The following is a 19,994-nucleotide window of genomic DNA, read 5'->3' as shown; positions in this document are numbered from 1 at the left end:
CACTGCTTAGTTTCACGGTGAGGGGATTATGATAGCCCAGTGAAATTTCTGACATCTTTTTTTTTCTTTGAAAACTTCCCTTATTTTTAAAAGCAGTTCCCCATGTGCAGCAAGGAGAGCAGTTACCGATCAAGAAAATAGCGGGGGGGGGGATTACAGCTGTTCTGGGCTCACATAGCTAATGTCATGATTCTTTGAATTCTGCCCAACATCTTTAACATAAGACCAAACTTTAGAGCATTTTCTGTGTTAGACGCTCATCGTTGCTTTGCTCTCAAACCAATAAAGCTCCTGGGCATAACCAGCCCTCTCTAGTCTAGACACATACATATATATAGATCAGCCACAACCAAGAATGACTTGTATGAATGCTAGCAGTGACAAATCAATGGATTAGGGTTTGGAAGAGTGATGTCACAATAAGCACACACACTCTCTTATGAGCATAGCTGTCAAGGTTTCCCTTTTTTTAAGGGAAATTCCCTTATTCCGAATAGGATTCCCCTTAAAAAAGGGAAAACCTTGACAGCTATGATTATGAAGCTCTTCCAAATCCTAGCAAACAAGACAAAAGGAAAATGGATGCATGGCTTATCACTGATCACGAGGTATACAGCTTGCAAATGAAACAAAAGTGACAACAAGTGACCTTCCCACGGGTAAAATAGGTACTATTCACCTTTTCATGAGTGATGTGTATTTGTTCTTGTTTAGTAGCAACTCCTTCTCTAGTTCTTGATATAACCTCTTGTTCTCTGGCTTTACCAGTAGTAACAACTATGGTAGCTTCCTTTTTAATCTGATCGTTGTGGTAGAAACAAAGAAAACCAAGCCTTAACATTTATTTTCAGCAAACAGACACTTTGAAAAATAAATAAATCACAAACATCATGACAACTGGAGGAGTATATGCTTGGGGAAAAGTTATTTCAAGCTCAGGCCAGGGGGTGGGAAGATAAGTTAAATATTAGGAACACCTTGGTCAGTATGATAAAATTAATGTTAGATTAACCCAAACTGTCTTGTTGAATCATTGTTTACTGGGGTTATTAAAATCAGTCCTGGGACATCTGTACAGTATAAAATGGTTTAAAAACTGTTAGCTGGTTCCTGCCATTAATATAAAATGGATTGGTGCATTTATATTAGTTGATCCCAATGGTTTATATTCAGATGTTTTTCTTTACCATTAATACATGCTTATCTGGAATGCTTGCTAGTATTGTGTTAATTGTTTGCTGATTCATGCGGTGGTTGTGTGAATGGCAAGGAGAGGATGTTATAGATACATATATATAGAGAGAGAGAATGCTGTTTTATTGTGCTTCTACCTGCTCCTGGACAGGTTGAATGTGTACTGCAGCCATTGCTGTCCTTTTAGCAGTCTGTTCTACAGTGCTTGGATGAGGTTCTCTCACTCTGGCCATGTCTACAGCAGCAACTACTGTAGCAACAGCTGCTGTTTTCTCAATGCCCTGTGGGACCCAAATGAGTCACATGAAAAGACATATCTTTCCCCCCATAGGCATAAAACAACAACAGCAGCAACAACAACATAACAACATGGTCTGAGCACAAGGCAAGCAGATGGACTTACTACTCAGTCCAGGGATGGGAATCCTTGGTCCCTCCAAAAGCTGTTGGACTCCAACTCCCACCATCCGCCATGTTGGCTGGGCCTTGTGGGAGTTGCGGGCCGAACAACATCAAGAGGGCCATCCCGGACTTAATTCTATTTAGACATTATGATTCCACTGCCTAAATAGCCATATAAGCAGGGACTGGTGCACAGCTTTCTCGTAATTCTACGTGAACAGGCCAAATTCACTGTCAACACCTCACAAGACGGAGCCAATGAGCTGTGGTCTTTCAAAATGTTTCTGAAGAAAGGCCTTACCTCTGCTGCCGCTGCTGCAGCCGCAGCCGTACTGGCAGCAGCACCAACTCCGATAGCAGCCGCCGCTGCAGCTGTGCCACTGACAGTGATCTGTTCCTGGACACCATATCTCCCCTCCCATCTCTCTTCAGTCTTCATCTGGGTCGTACTTGTCGTTATTCTGGTGTCTCTCGTTCTCGTTTCAGACGTGGCCACGTAGCCTTCCTGCTTCCAAGGAGGAAGGACCTCAGAACCCTCTGCTGCCGCTGCCTGCGCTTTACGCACCAAGATTGGGGATTTCACAGGTCTGATGGGCGAGGTAGAGACTGAGAGCCTCCCAACCCCAGCAGGAGACACGGACCTGTGGGATAAGCAGAGCACATTGCTGATGCCACGAAAAACAAAAGCAACAATAGGGCAGCCTAGTATTTAAGCACTTGCTTGGTGGTCGTGGGCCAGAAGGAACTGCATGCAAGGGAGTCAATAAACTGGAATTATTATTATTATTACTATTATTATTATTTCATTTGCATGCTGCCCATCTGACTGGGTTGCCCAGCCACTCTGTGTGGCTTCCAGTAAGACATTAAAGCAGGTATGTATCACTGTGTCTTTCCTCAGTACCTAGTACAGAAGCCAAGGAGGCTGCCAAAGAAGGGAAGCATTCTGCTAGCTCTGAGCAAGCTAGTAAGCACTTTTGTGGGCTAGGATCATTTGTAGGCTTATTTGCAAAGTCGAGTTAAAACATCCTGACCTGATTGCACAGGCTTCCACACTCGGTGTGTTGTATATGAACTGATAGTGTTGAGTGCTAACAGAAATCAGCAGAATATGTTCAGTACTTGGAGTGTAAATTAAACCGGTGCCATGAAAATTCAGGGGGAAAGCATATTGATTATTCAGCACCAGCAAAAAAGAAAGTGGGGTAAGTAGGCTGGAGTTGTGCAAGAATAAGAAATTATTTCAGTTTATATATCTTAAGTGGTGTCCCACCGAGGATTCAACTACATTAGTAAAACAAAAACAAAAAAACAAAACAGCGTTTTGAATGCGTTTTAAATATGCAACACCAAATTGTGATGTACAGCACAAAACTTTTCTATGCGATTTTACATGGCGTCCCCCCCCCCTTCGTTACAATGATTTAATTTGTGACTTATTTATAGCGGGGTTTCTTCCTGTGTGTAGATCCACCCTAAGTCAAACCTGAAGTAGACTAAATGAAATCAATGGATTTAATTTAGTAATTAAATCTAGAACTAGTATTCTATATATCTACAGATTTTATTAACATCTGATCAGACTCTGAATAACAGCAGTATGGGCTCAATACTTATTTGTAAAATCGACTTATTCAGAGGAAAATAAAAAGCAGAACTGTGTCCTGCAGGGGACACTGTTGCATCAATGTTGTATTTATATATCTTCTCAGAGGTAGGTTATCTATGAAGTAAGCAATTGTCCCCCCCCCCCCCAAATCGTGGCTATCACACACACACACACACACACACACACACACACAATATATATTTATTTAACTTTTCTTTAACAAAATTTGCAGGCTGCTTGATTGTCTAAAAAAATCTCCAAACCGTTTACAAAGGCTATAGAACGTACATGAAAACTGCCAATAATAACTGAAGTTTAAAACAAGGTTTTTGTTTGTTTTAAATCAAAATATGAATATAATCGCACCATAGACTAAACCTGCAGATTGAGATACATGCCAGTTTTACGTGTCTGAGTAGGCTTGCCTAGAGAGATATGTTTTTAGAGGTGCTGGAAAGAATACAGTGAAGGCAATTGCCTAATGCCAGTGAGCAAGGGAGATACAGAGAGTAGGAGCTGCTACACTGAGAGATGAATTCTTGCAAGTGTGGACTAACCATTATGTGGCATTTGCAAATAAATAATAATAATAATAATAATAATAATAATAATAATAATAATAATAATTGTTATTATTACTATTATTATTATTATTATTATTATTATTATTATTATTATTATTATTATCATCATCATCATTATCATTATTATCATCATTATTATCATTATTATTATTAATACCCTACCCATCTGGCTGGGTTTCCCCCAGCCACTATGGGTGGCTCCCAACAGTATATAAAAAACACGATGAAATATCAAACATTAAAAATTTCCCTCAACAGATGTCTTTTAAAAGTCAGATAGTTGTTTATTTCCTTGACATCGGATGGGAGGGAGTTCAACAGAGAAGACCCTCTGCCTGGTTCCCTGTAACCTCACATATCACAGTGAGGGAACCACCAGAAGGCCCTTGGAGATGGACCTCAGAGTCCAGGCTGAACGATGGGGGTGGAGACGCTCCTTCAGGTATACTGGGCCGAGGCCGTTTAGGGCTTTACAGGTCAGCACCAACACTTTGAATTGTGCCTGGAAACATACTGGGAGCCATTGTGGGTTTCAGTGCCATAGATCAAAGTGGCTTAGTGGGCATTCTGAGGTGAAATCTTACCCATGTGCAGAGAAGAGTCCCTAAGTTCCAAGTGAGGATGTACCTCATTGTCTGGTATATTTTACCCCTCTTGCTAAACAACAGAAACAGAAACACGCAAGGCATGTGTGCCTTGCTAAGGATTCCCACCCAACAAAAAGGGCATGGAACCAAATGCACCTATCCAAACCATTGGCTTCCAGGCCATAGCATTTTCTGTGTATCTCATTCCAAATTGTATTAAAGTTGCCAGAGGGAGGTTGGGGAGAAAGAGAACTTAGCATAGGCGTTAGAGTGGTTTACCTGACTGGAGATGGTGTTGGAGCTCTGACATGTCTTACAGGAGATGGCGACTGTCTAACCGGAGATGGCGACTGCTGTCGTGCCATCTGTACTTTGGCAGCAATTATTGGCGGAGTTGGTGATTTAGAGGTAGGCCGCGGTGGCATCCGCGGAGGAGCCTTGTGTGGCAGCTGTTGCCCAGTGGCACTCGCTTCTATAACCATCTCAGCAGTTGCAAGTGTTCTGGCGTCAAAGTGGGCTTCTATTTTCTGCAAATACAAATAAACAGTCAGGAGAATCTGCAGCAATAAACACAGGCATCCTGAAAACTTCCAGTAAACCCGCCTGCCAAAATACAAACCTTTTCAACTCTAGTTTGTCTTGTAGCTTGTGTAATCTGAGCAGTCGAAACAATTGTCTTTGTCTTTTTAGCGGGAACAGCCTCTTCCTCACCTAATAAGAAAGGGAAACCAAACTCTTAAATTGCAATATAAGCATTAATTGTTGTTTTTTTTTGGGGGGGGAGAATAAAATCTGTTGTTCCCATTTTTTATGTTCACATATAAACACCACCAGTAAAAAACACCACAAAAAACCCCCAAAATCCTGCCATCTGTTTTTCTTGGGCATCTAGACAATTAATGGAGGAACTGTTGATATAAGATTAGTCTTTTTGTACAACTATGTAATTAGGCTAACTGTGTGATGCATAATAATGAAGACATTGATGTTTCAGAACCATGGCAGCATGTCATATAAAGCCTAGAAAAACAAAATGACTGAAACATAGAAATATGTTCTGTGTGAATGTATTATTTGGTGGCTTCCAAATATTTGGCTCAGTTTCACCAAGTTTCATGCGCTTGCTTGAATCTAACCTGTATAACTAAGGATATACCTGCACCTAGAGGAAGTGGGGGGGGGAGTCCTGTTGTATACGTATAAATCCTTTTGCTGATGGGATGCATTCGTTGGGCACTGTGCAGAGCTCCCCCAGTTCAGCTGGGACCAATGTGCACATGGGAACAAGCTCCTACTCATGTATCCCTAGCCTGATGGGGAATCTCATGTGATATATGCATAATTCCACATCCTGATCCAACAGCAATGATGCTACACACAAACTAGAGGAGGAAGGAGGAGGAAGGAGGAGGAGGAAGAGGAGGAGAAAGAGAAGAAACTGCCATAGACCTTCATTTACCCACTGGAGTGCCTGTAAGCATATTTCCAAGTGAGTCATTATGAAGCGACAATACACAACAGGACAAGCCCTGAAGATAAGAAATCAAACCATGCTTTGCTGGGTTTTTATAGCAAAACAACTTTCAAAAAATTATAGGAGAAATGGATTCAATGACAAAGATAAACCTTTTGCCTAACACATACGTAAGTGATGCCTAATTATTATTTTTGCATACAAAAAGGGGAAGAACTGCAAACAGTTATGTTGATGATTGAGGGGTAGGAGGGTGAAGAAATACTTTCTCTCACGCTGAGGTATTTAGGATAAGTTTCAGTCTGGAGCGAATTTTTTTACAACCCAGTTACAAATGCTTGAGAGACACGATGTTGATGGATCTGTTGACGGAACAGTAATAGCCGTGTAGGCACTGCCATGATGATACAGTAGGTATGTGGGGGGTTTTGTGTGTGTGTGTGTGGCTGACACACTTCTGATCTATTATTACCTTGAACCAGAAGTTCGGCTGTTGAAGTTGCTCGTCCCACGCTATTTGTGGCATTTACTGAATAGGTGCCGGAGTCTTCGGGGTAAGCTTCTGCAATTATTAAACTGTAGAGGTCTCCTTCGTGTAAAATTTGGAAATCAGGGGAGCTTTGAATTTCTGCTCCATCCCGATAGAACTTCACCACAGGTGTAGGGATTCCAGTCACTCTCACGTCAAGTCGAACTTGACTTCCTTGTCTTGCTGTTGTGCTCTGTAGTCGTTGTGAAAAGTTGGGTGGCGCTGTTTCAGCTGTGGTTTAAAGAACAAGAAGCATGCTCAGATAAGAGGGGAACAAAAAAGATCAGTCCCTGGTCATTTTAATCGATTGTATTAAAATTATGTTAAAACAGGAGTGGTCAACCTGTGGTCTTTCAGACATTACCAGGCTACAAGTCACATCATTCTTGACCATTGGCCACACTAGCTGCGACTGATGGGAGTTAGAAGTCCAATACCATTTGCAGGGCCAGAGTTCACCCATCAATGTGTTAAAATATTAACTATGTATTAAAGATTATCAAGGGACGTGGGTGGCGCTGTAGGTTAAACCACAGAGCCTAGGACTTGCTGATCAGAAGGTCGGCAATTTGAATCCCCGCAAGGGGGTGAGGTCCCGTTGCTTGGTCCCTGCTCCTGCCAACCTAGCGGTTCGAAAGCATGTCAAAGTGCAAGTAGATAAATAGGTACCACTCCGGCGGGAAGGTAAACAGTGTTTCCGTGTCCTGCTCTGGTTCGCCAGAAGCGGCTTAGTCATGCTGGCCACATGACCCAGAAGCTGTACACCAGCTCTCTCGGCCAATAAAGCAAGATGAGCGCTGCAACCCCAGAGTTGGTCACGACTAGACCAATTGTCAGGGGTCCCTTTACCCTTTACCTAAAGATTATCAATAATTGTTCAAGTAAAGGAATCCCAGATTTTATCTTTCATATACCTTTGCGGCAAGAAAATTGAATTCACAAATTATTAGGCAGGATCAAAACATGTACCAAGAGACTTTACATTCTCAGGCTATAAGGATATTTGTCTCCTGAAACACCTGTACTTTGCCTTTTGGAAATTCTGTGTATATGTGCTGAACAACACACATAAATATACATAAAGTAATACGTTGTATGGGCACAAATGCTTGATTCTTTGGATAATTATATCCTTTTCAAGGGAAAAGGTTCATGGGGGGTCCAGTGAACACAAATCTGTTGCCTCGGCCCACTATACCTCAAGGAGCGTCTCCACTGCCATTGTTCTGCCCGGACCCTGAGGTCCAGCTCTGAGGGCCTTCTGGTGGTTCCCTCACTGAGGGAAGTGAGGTTACAGGGAACCAGGCAGAGGGCCTTCTCGGTGGTGGCGCCCACCCTGTGGAACGCCCTCCCATCAGATATCAAAGAGATAAATAACTATCTGACATTTAGAAGACATCTGAAGGCAGCCCTGTTTAGGGAAGTTTTTAATGACTGATGCTTTAATGTATTTTTAACCTTTGTTGGAAGCCGCCCAAAGTGGCTGGGGGGGACCCAGCCAGATGGGCGGGGGTATAAATAATAAATTATTATTATTATTATTATTATTACTGATTTACATGTGCATCTTGGGGACATCATGTGCAGGCCTCATGTATCCTATAGTTGACTGGTCCTTACTTCCAAGCAAAAGTATTTAAGATTAAGGGGTAAACTAAATATGAATAATCTTATAATGACGTAGTCTTTGAATACAGAGTAGGATTTAGAAGTGGGGAAGGAGATGAAGCAGCTTGCTTAACGGTGTTGATCTCTTGCGCCTTTCTTAATTTCATGCTTCTAAAAAGTAGTATTTGTGGGTCATTTCACTGGGTTGGCAGGTGTCAGAAGGAAAGTGCCAACTGTTGATATTCCCCTAATTGCAACATACCTGTTACAAGTAGTTCAGCGGTACTAGTTGCTTGTCCAGATCCATTGGTGGCTTGTAGGGTGTATCTTCCACTGTTAGCGGCTGTCACGGCGGAGATCACAAGTTTAGCGCGGCCATCGCTATATGAGATCTGCACACCGGGCAGAGTTGCAGCAGAAATAACCTGACCATCCCGATACCAGCTCACCTCAGGAACTGGGGAACCTTTAGCAGGAGAAAGACAGTTAAAGCGTTAGTGTTGTTAATAAGGTTGCCATTGTGGCTGTGGCAAAGGTCACAAAATATCACTGAAGAAGAAGAAGAAAGAGTTTTGGATTTGATATCCCGCCTTTCACTCCCTTTAAGGAGTCTCAAAGCGGCTAACATTCTCCTTTCTCCCCCACAACAAACACTCTGTGAGGTGAGTGAGGCTGAGAGACTTCAAAGAAGTGTGACTAACCCAAGGTCACCCAGCAGCTGCATGTGGAGGAGCAGAGACGCGAACCCAGTTCCCCAGATTACAAGACTACCGCTCTTAACCACTACACCACACTGGCTCTCTCTGATTGTCGCCCATGCAGTTTTCAAATGACATAGGGCCTCAGATCCTGATTAGTCAAGAAGAATGTGATTTGAAGGGTATTGCATTTTGAGAAAACCAACGCTGGCCGTGCCCTTGATTGCCAGAACATGTCAGTATTCATTTCTGCTGTCTATGCAGTAGGAGCCATCTGGCAATCTTCTTTTCTACCTTCTAATATTTAATAATAATAAACTCTCAATATTTCCATCTAAATTTTCAACTGAAAGAATAGCTGAGATGCAAACAATGAGAAGGTAAATTTCCTAGGTGACAAGTAGAATTTAACTTGCATTGCTTAATCTTTTTTTTAAAAAGGGATAGCTCAAGAAAACTGAAGGAGTTGAAATTATTTGCACATTTGCACTATACCCTATAAAGTGGTTGTATTATAAGGGAATTCCATATCCAGCAACATAGGAGGTAAAATTAGAACACTTGAAGTCCCTGTTTCAATTCTCAGGCTCTCTGTGAACATACTAGGTAATCTTAAGGAAGCAACAGTCAACTTTAGCTTCCCACCTGTAATGAAGGGGTACTTGTTCTGGCTAAGGCCAGCCCTATTGTTAGCCAGAGTAAGGAAACCTTCTGAGCACCATCAACCATTCTCCGTTGTTGGAGGACATAAACTATACATGTGTTATATGGCCTGTCCTGCTGTATAAGCTGCTGTCCTCAGGGGCAGCGGAGGGTTAGAGTCCCTATCCTGCTAACAGTACTGAAGTAAGATTCAGCTGGCCAGCACAATTGGCTTCTATATATGGGATGGTGTGGAGATGGGTCACCATTTTGTCCTTTGCCTCAGGCGGTAAAATGTTTTGTGCTGGCCCTACATCACATAATTTTTGCAAGACTTACTGAGTGGATGCATGTAAAAGTGCTATGATCACTTAGAAATGTGATGTATAATATAAATAAAGTAACAGTTTTATGTTGTAGTCTGAAAGATTGTATTTTGCGATAATTTGGGGGGAAAGCCCCGATTTGCTGACATTAATATACAGTTTACAACCTAACTTTAATATTTGACCTGTAAATATAGATATGTAGTCCGATTTTGCATTATCATAGGTAGAGAAAGACTAAATTTTAAATGCCTGGTTATTGATAAGAGGGAAAGAATTGCAAGTGCAAAGTTATCCTTCTTTGGTGATTTAGGAGCTCAGATTTCAAGAGATAAAAATTGCTCACAGATTTTAGTGCATTAGAAACCCAAATCCTGAATCACTGTCAGCCCTGTCCAAATTGATGAGCGGCTTTGGGGAAGGAGGGATTTACAACACCTTGCAATGTGAGTTAGTGTTAACAATAAGATTACTTTGTGCAAAGGATTGGATTGGAGACACAAGCAAAAGAGAAACGGTTTCAGAAAACTAGCTCTCCCTGTGATACAGAGAGCCTAGGAAAATACTCCCAGCCTGTGCCACCATGCTCTGGTCTCATTGACATACTAAGCAGTCCAGTGAATGTGGCAGATGGAATAAATTTGAGGGATAAAAGGAATCTTAACCCATAAGATGGGGAATGGGGAACATCATAAGATGGGGAATGGGGAAATCATAAATATCTGTGCATGCATACAGTGGCGTAGCGTGGGGGGTGCCAGGGGGGCAGGCCGCACCGGGCGCAACATCTGGGGGGGGGCGTGCTCGCTGCCTCCGGAGTCGCCGAAGAGCCTCGGGCGCAGGCTATAGCAGAGCCGCATGTCTCGCGGAACCGACGAGCTGTGCGCGCGTCCGGGCTGAAGGCGCCCGGCAGGCAGCGGCTCTCAGCGCTCGCCGCGGAGGACGCGCCAGGCAGCCCCTCCTCACAGCCCCGCCTCCGCCGCTGCTGCTGCAGCTGCTGGGCCGTTGCATTTTCCTCGCCTCTCTGCCCCCCTCCTCCTCCGGGCAAGCGGCGTCGTTTGGGCGGCAGCGCCAGCAGCAACTCGCAGGTTAGGGGTTAGGGGGGGCGCAAATTACGTGCCTTGCCCCGGGTTAGGGGGCGCAAATTACTTGCGTTGCCCCGGGTGCTGACAACTCACGCTACGCCGCTGCATGCATATACACTGGTGAATAGGCGAGAATGCAACTGAAAACTAACAATTTAACTAGAACGTATCTTGCAATAGGCCTGTTTGTTGTATATGAAATGCCTTTACATTTAAAAAGCAGAATTGGTGGGATATGGTACTAAGTGGGCAATGTGCTTTGAGGAACAGGATCGACTTGCACAATGGGACTTCCTCCTAACCTTTCATTGCTGATTTGGGGATTGCCGGGAAAGAATAGGGAACATGGTTCCATGCATGCAACAGTTTAGCTGAATCCCACCCACTTCTTTTTGTATATAGAGGCCCCTTATAACCAGAGGCCATAAACTGCAGCTAAAGTGAGTTTGTGTATAAATCTAGCACTGAGTGCAGCTTCTGTGACCAAGAGATCGCCATACCCACCACGGCTGAGTTCTGATACTAGAAGGGACCTCAGCAGAGAGAAAAGGGGTTTGGGCAGAGGGGCTGCAGAGAGGTAAGCATTCCTCTATGCCCCTTTTGTTAAAAATGCCCCTTTCCTTTTGTGTGTGAGAGATCAAGGCAGTTCCATGTTTAAACTCATGAGACTGTCGCCACCAACACTTCAAGCTTAGCCTTTGGATATAAAGGCAACAGAATTTACTTTCAAGTAAGTGTTAGGCAATATAGATTCCCACAGGCGAATACACAGATCAATGGTCCCAGGAAGGATTGCCTGCCTTGCCCTGGCTCACAGTGCAAAATATATGGTTTCTAGCTCAGAAGAAAGAATTAGAGTAAGCAAGGATGGGGGCATACAGGGAAATGAAGCCACACAGATAGGACTTTGCAGGAGGGGCCAAGGGGGGAAACTTCCAGCAGCACAGAACCGAGTCCTGGCAAGGCTGCTCATGTATCTTAGGCTGGTTCTGCTATTATACTGTGGCTCATGTATCATGGCCATGCACAGGAATAAATATATATTATGTTGCCTATGCCCAATGTGTGGCCTATGATCTTCCTAAGGTATGTATTCTGAGTCATGGGGTATTTCCACATCGTGTTCAGTTCCAGTAATATGGCTCTTAACTTTAAAACATGTGGGCTGCTATAAGCTGCACCATGATCTCATTTGGCCTGGCAATGCTTGCAGCACATCTAAAACAGGACCTGCCATCATGAAATCTGGCTTTGTGGACAGAGACTTGGATGAATTTGGGCCACTTTGGAGCATGACTTCGTGGAAGATTTAAGGGATTCAGTCATGGAACTCCAGCCTTTGGTGTGATCCAGCGGGGCTCCCCTTCTACTTTCTAAAACCAGCTTACTGCCGATTCATCCCATTGCCAGCAATTTCAGCCTGTGGCAGCTGCATCACCACCACCCACTCTAGTCAGCAAGTCGCTTTTCCTGGACAGCCACTCTGAGTAAAGATGCAGAGCATCAAGACTCCAATTATTCTCTCCTCCAGATCGGCCCACTGCCATGGCTTGTTACCCATAGATATTTATCATGATTGTGCCTTCCTCTTTGTGCTTCATTCTCCCTTGCTACTGTGCAGAGGCAACAAACCATGAACCTTGGCTTACCATTACATCCAAACCAGAGATCATGGTTTGACTCCCTTTCACCTCTGCTATTCTAAGTTTTCACTCTAGTAAACCATGATCTCTTGCTAAAATTTGCTTTTGGCTAACCAACTGCACTTTCTCAGAATGAGAAACAAACCACAAACACTGGCTTGGATGTATCCATATGCCAAGGATCATGGTTTGTGTCCTCCCAGTGGAAGCAGGGAGGATTGAAAGAACATTCTTTAGGCAGGTTTGGGGTACATTATTTACTATGTAGTACCAGTTTACCATGTGAACTGGTTCTTTATCTGCTAAACTGTAACTCGCAGAGAAGGAAGGGACTTAATTAACTGAAGTATTTCACAATGGTGCACCTTGACTGTATATAGTATATACTGTCGAATTAAACCACCCACCCAAAAAACCCCCCACCTCTCAGCACCCCTTAACAAACCACTGTTCCCAGGATCACGTGGGTGGAAGTAATGACTGTCAAAGAGGTATAAGAGTCCTTTAAATGTATGGTGTGTGAGAAACCTTTGCATGGTAAATAAATTATGCAAAGTAGTCCGCACAGGAATGTGAATGGGCAGACTAAAGCCTTGCTGTACATTGACAACGATATTTCTCACTCTACCAGCTAACAGGGAAAGTCTTCCCTGAAGCAGTCCATTTCCCCCATTTCAGCTTAGGGCTGAAGTTTTCCTCGGGATAGGGAAAAAAGGATACTCAAGGAGGACTGGTATCTGCCTCTATTGGTGGAGGCAGTAATGCTTCTGAACATTAGTTTCTGGAAGCTGCAGGAAGTGGGTCTACTCTTGTGTTTGGGCCCTGTCTGAGGGTTTTTCCACAGGCATCTGGTTGGCCCCTGTGAAAACAGGATACTAGACTAGATGGGCCTTTGGCCTGATATACCAGCCTCTCATGATGTTCTTATGGAATCATGTGGTGTCAAACTGAGGCGTCAGCGGAGGAAGAACCAACGTTGCCTTTGACGTTTCATGCCTTTGCGCCATAGGGGGAGCTAAACCCCCATGAAGACACCTAATACCCTGATGTTGATGATGATGATAATCCTAATAATCAAACCCTTCATCTGCTCCTCCCTCAGTGGGCCACCACTAGTGCAGTCAGTCACCGCCATCACCCCGGTGCAAGCAGGCAGGGGACCAGTGTGGGGTGGAAACAGAGGGGGTATAAGAATGCCCACCCCCCACCCCCCTTAGATGATCTGATACATAGGAGAAACCCTGTTCCCCTTGACCATGGTGTTTGGAGAAACCAGCAAAAGAAAAGGGAAGCCACGACTACGAGATAAAAGCCTTACCACTAATGTGAGCCTCAAAGGTTGCGGCACTACCCTCCAGTGCCACAACGCTTTGTAACGGCTGCGTGAACGTCGGCGCTTTGGTTGACATCTTTAAAGGCACTCTGAAAAGAAAGACGGAAATAAAAAGCGTATGTGAGACGTCGATCCTTTTGAAGTCCTGAGCATAGAGAGCACGACCAGGTGACATGAAACTCTTTGCCCTACACTTCCCTATGGAGTGATTTCCGCTGATGACATTCTTGACTGAGTCGCACCCTAATAGCAGCATTTTATGGAGGTTGATGCATTGTAATTATCCCGACTATCTACAGCTCTGATTAGCACAGTCAGTGACCCGGTTGCAAATGGCTTAAAGGGAGCTGCATATAGAATCATGGAGTTGCAAGGGACACTGGGGGTCATCTAGTCCAACCCCCTGCAATGCAGGAATCTCAGCTGAAGCATCCATGACAGACAGCCATCCAACCTCTGCTTAAAAACCTCCAAGGAAGGACAGTCCATAATTGCCAAATGGAAATAAGCACGCTGCTTAAGAGCCTCCTATCTCATGCTGCTATTGCTTTATTATCTGACATTTGCTGCACTCCTTAAGCCAGAGCTTCCCTAACTTTTCATGTCGGTGACCCCCTTTTCAGACATGCATCATTTTGCAACACAGTAATCCGGCTTTACTAGCAAACCAGAGGTTAAACTAACCCCTTTCCAGCTCCGGAATGAGCTCAGGGAGCGTTCACGCGACACACCTACACGCTGCAGCCGACACACAAACCTGTTGCGATTCACCGTTTGGAAAGCTCTGCCTTAAGCCCTTCTCAAACCAGAAAGCGTGTTCTCCCTAGCAGAGAGCACGTGTTGCGGTTGGGAACAGGCCACCCTCCAGTGACTAGGCAAATTTAGTTGAATCCCGACCATTTAAATGGTTAAACTGGGTTGCTGGGGTGTTTTGATTGTTGCCAATTCGGAGGAGGGGTCAGAGTCTATATATACAGGGGCCAGACGTTGGCACGGCCTCTTGGCCGTTTTGCATCGGATCACCCGCCCTCCCTCCCTTTAATAGGGGGGTTTTTTATTTAAGCTGATCGCTTGACCTTGCTATGCCTGTCATGGTGTCGTTCGCCTTGGTGCGGGGGCACGGTAGGAATTTTGCCATCTGGCTGATTGGCTGGTGCCATTTGGTTTTTGCCTACTGCGTAGCAAATCGTCACAACTTGTAAGGTTGGCGGTTAGGCACTGGTTAAATTGGTGCTTGGAGGGGTAAGTGCCTACCCCTCCAAATGATGCGAATGGGAATTCCGTTAAAGGAAATCCAGGGGCTTGCCATTCTTTCGTCCTTGTCCCCGGAGTCGGACTTGGGCCGTGCAAGCCCCACAGGAACATGAGGGTGAGAAGTAATGGTCTGGTGCCCAGCTTTATTTCTCACCCAATACTTGTTTCCCACGCTGGCTTCCGCTGGTATCCGGAAGGCCAGCTCTGTCCCTGAGGGCAAGGACAGATAGTCGGAACCAGTGCCTAAGCAACCACTCACATTTTTGTATTTGAATAAAGTTGTGGCCAAAATTATGCCAAAAACCTTAAACAAAAATTGATGTGTGAAGTGTGAATTATTGGGGGGCTACTGTGACTCAACACGCAAGTGAAAATGGAGGGGTGGAGGGTGGGAGGAAATGATTTTATTCAAAATCACAAAACTGCCCTAAAGTGCTAGTATCATTTCCCCATTCCACGTGCCTTTAAATGAGTGACCATTAAAGTATACTGGAAATCTTCAGTCTATGTGGAAATTTAGAAGTGTTTAAAAAGAACCTCCTTAGAATGCTTGATAGTTTCCTTTCATACAAAAGATGAACTCTGTGGGGAGAGGTGGGGGGAAGCAGAATAAAAATGTACTTGTAAAACATACAAGCAGCACAGTTGAATCTAGGTTAGAGAGTGAGGAGCCCTGTGAAATGTGAGCTAGGCTATAAGATAACTGACACTGATGGTTTGAACAACTGCAGGAAGGTGCAAAATCTGACCCCACCCCACCCCTAAAACATTTGTTGGTAAAACACAATGTCCTCATTTTCTGGCAAACCACATAAAAAAAGCATATAGCCATGTAATAATTCAACTCAGTATGCAGGACCTATAATATCCCTCTGTATTTACTTGCCTGCTGGATTTGTCATAAAAAAGGCAGGATCAGTATTCTGATATCTTTAATGAATTCCCACAAAACTACAAACTGAGGTACCAGAGATTTTACTAGTGGCATATGGGAGGCCTATTTCTCTGAGCTATCTTAAAAACTCCTATGCCTGTAAGACAGCAGAATTCCACTGAGATAATAATAGAAAGTTTCATAATAGCAATATGAACATGCTGCCTTTTTGTGTATATGGCCCCCTTTCTTCTTAAATAGTTAAAACTTCCAGATTTCTAACAAGTGAATTCCTTTACATGAATTGGCTGCAACGCTAAGTCTTAAATTGAGAATATTTAGGTGACTTTACAATGTCATTTTCCAAGTTGGGTTCCTCACATTACCTGAAGCAGAAAGAACTGAGCTAAAAGGAAAGAAAGCAAAGACTACTTAAGGCGACTTAATTCCATAGCATAGATGTTTCAGTCCCCAATTTGTGTTTTTTTCTCTACCTTAATGTAGTGGGGAAAATTGCTGTTTATCCAAACGGTAATCTTATATGACTTTTGTATCATTAGTATTTCGAAAGTATGCCTGTGAAATGTCACATTCCAAAAATAACCACCCCCGGGTTTGACTGACAGCAGGCAAGTGGTCCAGATCTGCAGTGTAACGGATACCCCAGCAGCTGATTCCCTTAAAAAGTCATCAGCGACTAGCCGATGCCATGTGCATTTTATCAGAGCTATTCTGGGAGCATCTCCGTTTATCTGCAAGTAATATAACCTTGAGCACTCCCTGGAAGCATTAAAAGTTAACCAGACATTTTAATAGGCATATATATATATATATATATATATATATATATATATATATATATATGAAATAGCTTTTCACACTCAAGCACATTTAAAGACATATTAGCCAACTATTACAAAGACCTAAAAATTCATTTGCCAAGATATCTATACTTCTGCATTCTGGTTTAAAAGAATCATGTAGGACTTCATGCTTTTCCCCCACCCCCCACCCCCTTAATTCAAGCTACTAGACACTCCTAGGTACATGCATTTTGTACCAGGGCTTTCCTTGACATACAAAACACAGCTCAGTCAACCCAGGCATGCCACTCACCTGATTGCACAAGAGTGCCTAAATTGGGTGGGCTGCGCCCAAACGTAAGTTCCTTAAACGACGTCCTTATCCAGAGTATGATTTTAAACAATCCCAACATGAGAATGGTTGAGCCTCTAGCAGAAAAAAAACAAAACTACACGGCTGAGACGGTGTAGTTTTGCTTTTCCCTGCAATCCCTACACCCGAGGCGAGGCTGGGAATGCACGACTGCTCAGAAGTGCTAACATGGTTGTTTAGCTTTTTATACCCCAGATCTGCTGACAAGTCTGCCTCTGTCACCTCGGCGCCACTTCTGATTGGCCTCCCCAGCAAAAAGGGGTGTATGTCCGCTTAATGCAATGGGCCACCTGTTTGCCTGATTGACAATGCTAATTTTGGCACTAGAAAGAGAGGCCATTCTGAGGAACAAGCAAGCAGGTTTTTTTCCAGAAAGTATAGTTGTGTGGGGAACTGGGATTGTATCCGATGCTACTAAGGAGTTCATGCCTTAGGTATCTTTTTTTAAAAAAAAGTGGGAGAGTAAAGTAATGGGGTCAGGGGTGTGTGTGTGTGTGTGTGTGTGTGTGTGTGTGTGTGTGTGTGTTAATAGAGATGTTATTAGCTAATTGTGATCAAGAGTCAACTAAGTAATGGGCTCTTCCAGTCCCAGTCCAGCCAAACCATCCATTTGCCTCCTTGCGAACAAAAAAAGGGCAAATTCAACTGTCTATCTCCAGGTCAAATAAGTAAGCTGGTTGCATACCAGGTGGACTTATTATACTGGAAGAATATATTATTTTGACTTAATAAAGCCTTTACATGTCAGAGTGATTAGCACTTCTGAAGAAAGTTCATAGAATCATAGAATTGAAGAGTTGGAAGGGACCCCAAGGGTCATCCAGTCCAACCCCCTGCAATGCAGGAATCTCAGGAAGTTAAGGCATTGCTTCTAAAAAAAAAAAAAAAGGGTAAAGGACCCCTGGACAGTTAAGTTCAGTCAAAGGCAACTATGGGGTGTGGTGCTCATCTCGCTTTCAGGCCAAGGGAGCTGGCGTTTGTCCACAGACAGCTTTCTGGGTCATGTCACCAGCACACGGAAACACCACTTACCTTCCCGCTGGAGCAGTACCTATTTATCTACTTGCTCTGGTCTGCTTTCGAACTGCTAGGTTGGCAGGAGCTGGGTCAGAGCAACGGGAGCTCACCCCGTCGTGGAGATTCGAACTGCCAACTTTTTGACCGGCAAGCCCAAGAGGCTCAGTGGTTTAGACCACAGCACCACCTGTGTCCCACATTGCTTCTAGGATGACTTAAACGAAGCATGTTCCGATGCAAACAAAAGCATTTGTTTATTTCATATAAATTGGAAATAATCCTTGATCAGAGATCAGAGGTTGGACCTAGCAAAGAGGAATAAAAACTGTGCTGCAAACAGCAGAATGTTCAAGAGGGGTGGTGTTTTGCAGTCCACCTCCCCGCTTCGCAGAAAATGAAAGCAGAGATAAGACGTTGACTGTGAACCGTGGTGCCCTTCTGTTCATGGAAGGGCCTTGGATGCAGTGAGGCTTCCATGGGGGAGAGGAGGTGGGTTTTGGTGCCAATCTTGCCTTCCCCATGGAACCTTCTGGATAAGGGCCGGCCCAAGACATTTTGGCACCTGAGGCGAACCCCAAAATGGTGCTCCCCTCCCTGCAAGGGAAGAAGAGATGAGTGAAGATCTACATCAGGAACACTAGGGGAAGAAAGATTGACATCAGGATCTGCTGCACCTGTGGATCTTGCCATCCGAGGCAGTCACCTCACTTGGCCTCATTGGTGGGCTGACCCTGCTTTGGCCCACCAAAATCTGCTCATTGGTGTTCATTAATTTCAGTTGGTGTACTCTGAGTAAAATTTAGTTGAATACTACTTTAGGGACATTTTATTTGAAAAGTGGGGTTGTCTCCATCATGATTATGAGAGATAGGTCACCTTTACTCCCATTTGTAGGATGGGGAACTGAGGCTGAAAATAGTGGTTTACTCAAGGTTTCACGATGAACTGTGACAAAGGTTGGACACAGCCCAGCTCTCCAAGATGGATGGTGAACACAACTTGTCTAGGAAGTTTATGATGTCCTGGATGCAACGCTGGAAAATTAGCTTCATGATTAAAGTTTCATTATGTGGACAAAACACTAAATTATTGCTGAAGTGTTAATCCATATTACCAGAGGAAACAGCCATGTTATTAGAGTAGTAGTTAAAATCTGGAAAGTAACAATTTATAGCAAGCTCCCCCTTGAATGCCTTCTTAAAGACTGAACCATTTTTAGGGGAAATATTAATTCATTTATTTATTTATGAAATGTATAGCCAGCTTTTCATCTAGGGTTGGAAGAGAAATTCCACTCAGTTCACATTTAAAGGCACCCACTTTTTGGAACAATATATGAACCAGAACACAGATACCTTTTGAAATTTGCACTTTTCCAAATTTTGTAGTGCCGTTCTTTTGTAATGTAAACAAAAATGCATATACTCAGCTAAAGTGTGCATAAAGTTGCTTAGTGACCATAACATACAAAACTTAAGGAAAACTACTTTACAAATATATATATATATATATACATATATATATATTTGTTCTATTTATTAAATTTATATACTGCTCATCATGCAAGGGTCACAGTGTAGTTTGCAGTATAAATAGGTATCTTAGTAGAAATTCACACGAAAATACCAATGATTTTTAAAAATACAAACTGATACGGAAATGTGGAAAACTGAACTTAAGACTGGGAAAACGAGAGAAGCGTTTTATTTTTGCCATGTGTCTCAAAATGGCTTCTCAAATATTGCCATGCCCGGTTGTCACTGGATCTAGCACTGTATATGACTTCAATATCTGAAGTAAGTACACCTCAGAGACTCTTCTGATTGGCTGGCTTCCCACCCCGGTGAGCTTGGCACGTTGTTGCTTAGCAACGAGACTACAACAAAGCATTAGTGCAAGGATTTCTCCTTGTGCAACTGAATCATCTCCCCTTCTTCTTACCCCGCCCCATAAATCTGT

General features: G+C 43.5%; 1 protein-coding gene across 1 annotated transcript in view; it reads right to left on the bottom strand.

Moving 5' to 3' along the window:
* Window positions 1–17,168, bottom strand: part of TTN (titin) — a 291,856-nt gene extending 274,688 nt beyond the window's left edge. The window contains exons 1-9 of the mRNA XM_081202301.1: window positions 16,959–17,168; window positions 13,700–13,803; window positions 8,250–8,453; window positions 6,323–6,610; window positions 4,996–5,087; window positions 4,656–4,903; window positions 1,898–2,237; window positions 1,332–1,475; window positions 680–799 (exon numbers count right to left, since the gene is read on the bottom strand). Of these exons, the coding sequence (XP_081058427.1) occupies window positions 680–799; window positions 1,332–1,475; window positions 1,898–2,237; window positions 4,656–4,903; window positions 4,996–5,087; window positions 6,323–6,610; window positions 8,250–8,453; window positions 13,700–13,790 (1,527 nt within the window). The 5' untranslated portion in view covers window positions 13,791–13,803; window positions 16,959–17,168. The remainder of the gene's footprint in view (window positions 1–679; window positions 800–1,331; window positions 1,476–1,897; window positions 2,238–4,655; window positions 4,904–4,995; window positions 5,088–6,322; window positions 6,611–8,249; window positions 8,454–13,699; window positions 13,804–16,958) is intronic.
* Between the last annotated feature and the right edge of the window lie 2,826 nt (window positions 17,169–19,994).

Source organism: Podarcis bocagei (genome assembly GCF_964188305.1).
Source record: "Podarcis bocagei genome assembly, chromosome: 1".
Lineage (NCBI taxonomy): Eukaryota > Metazoa > Chordata > Lepidosauria > Squamata > Lacertidae > Podarcis > Podarcis bocagei.
Note: the sequence above shows the minus strand (reverse complement) of the source record. Positions and strands in the feature narration are given on the sequence as shown.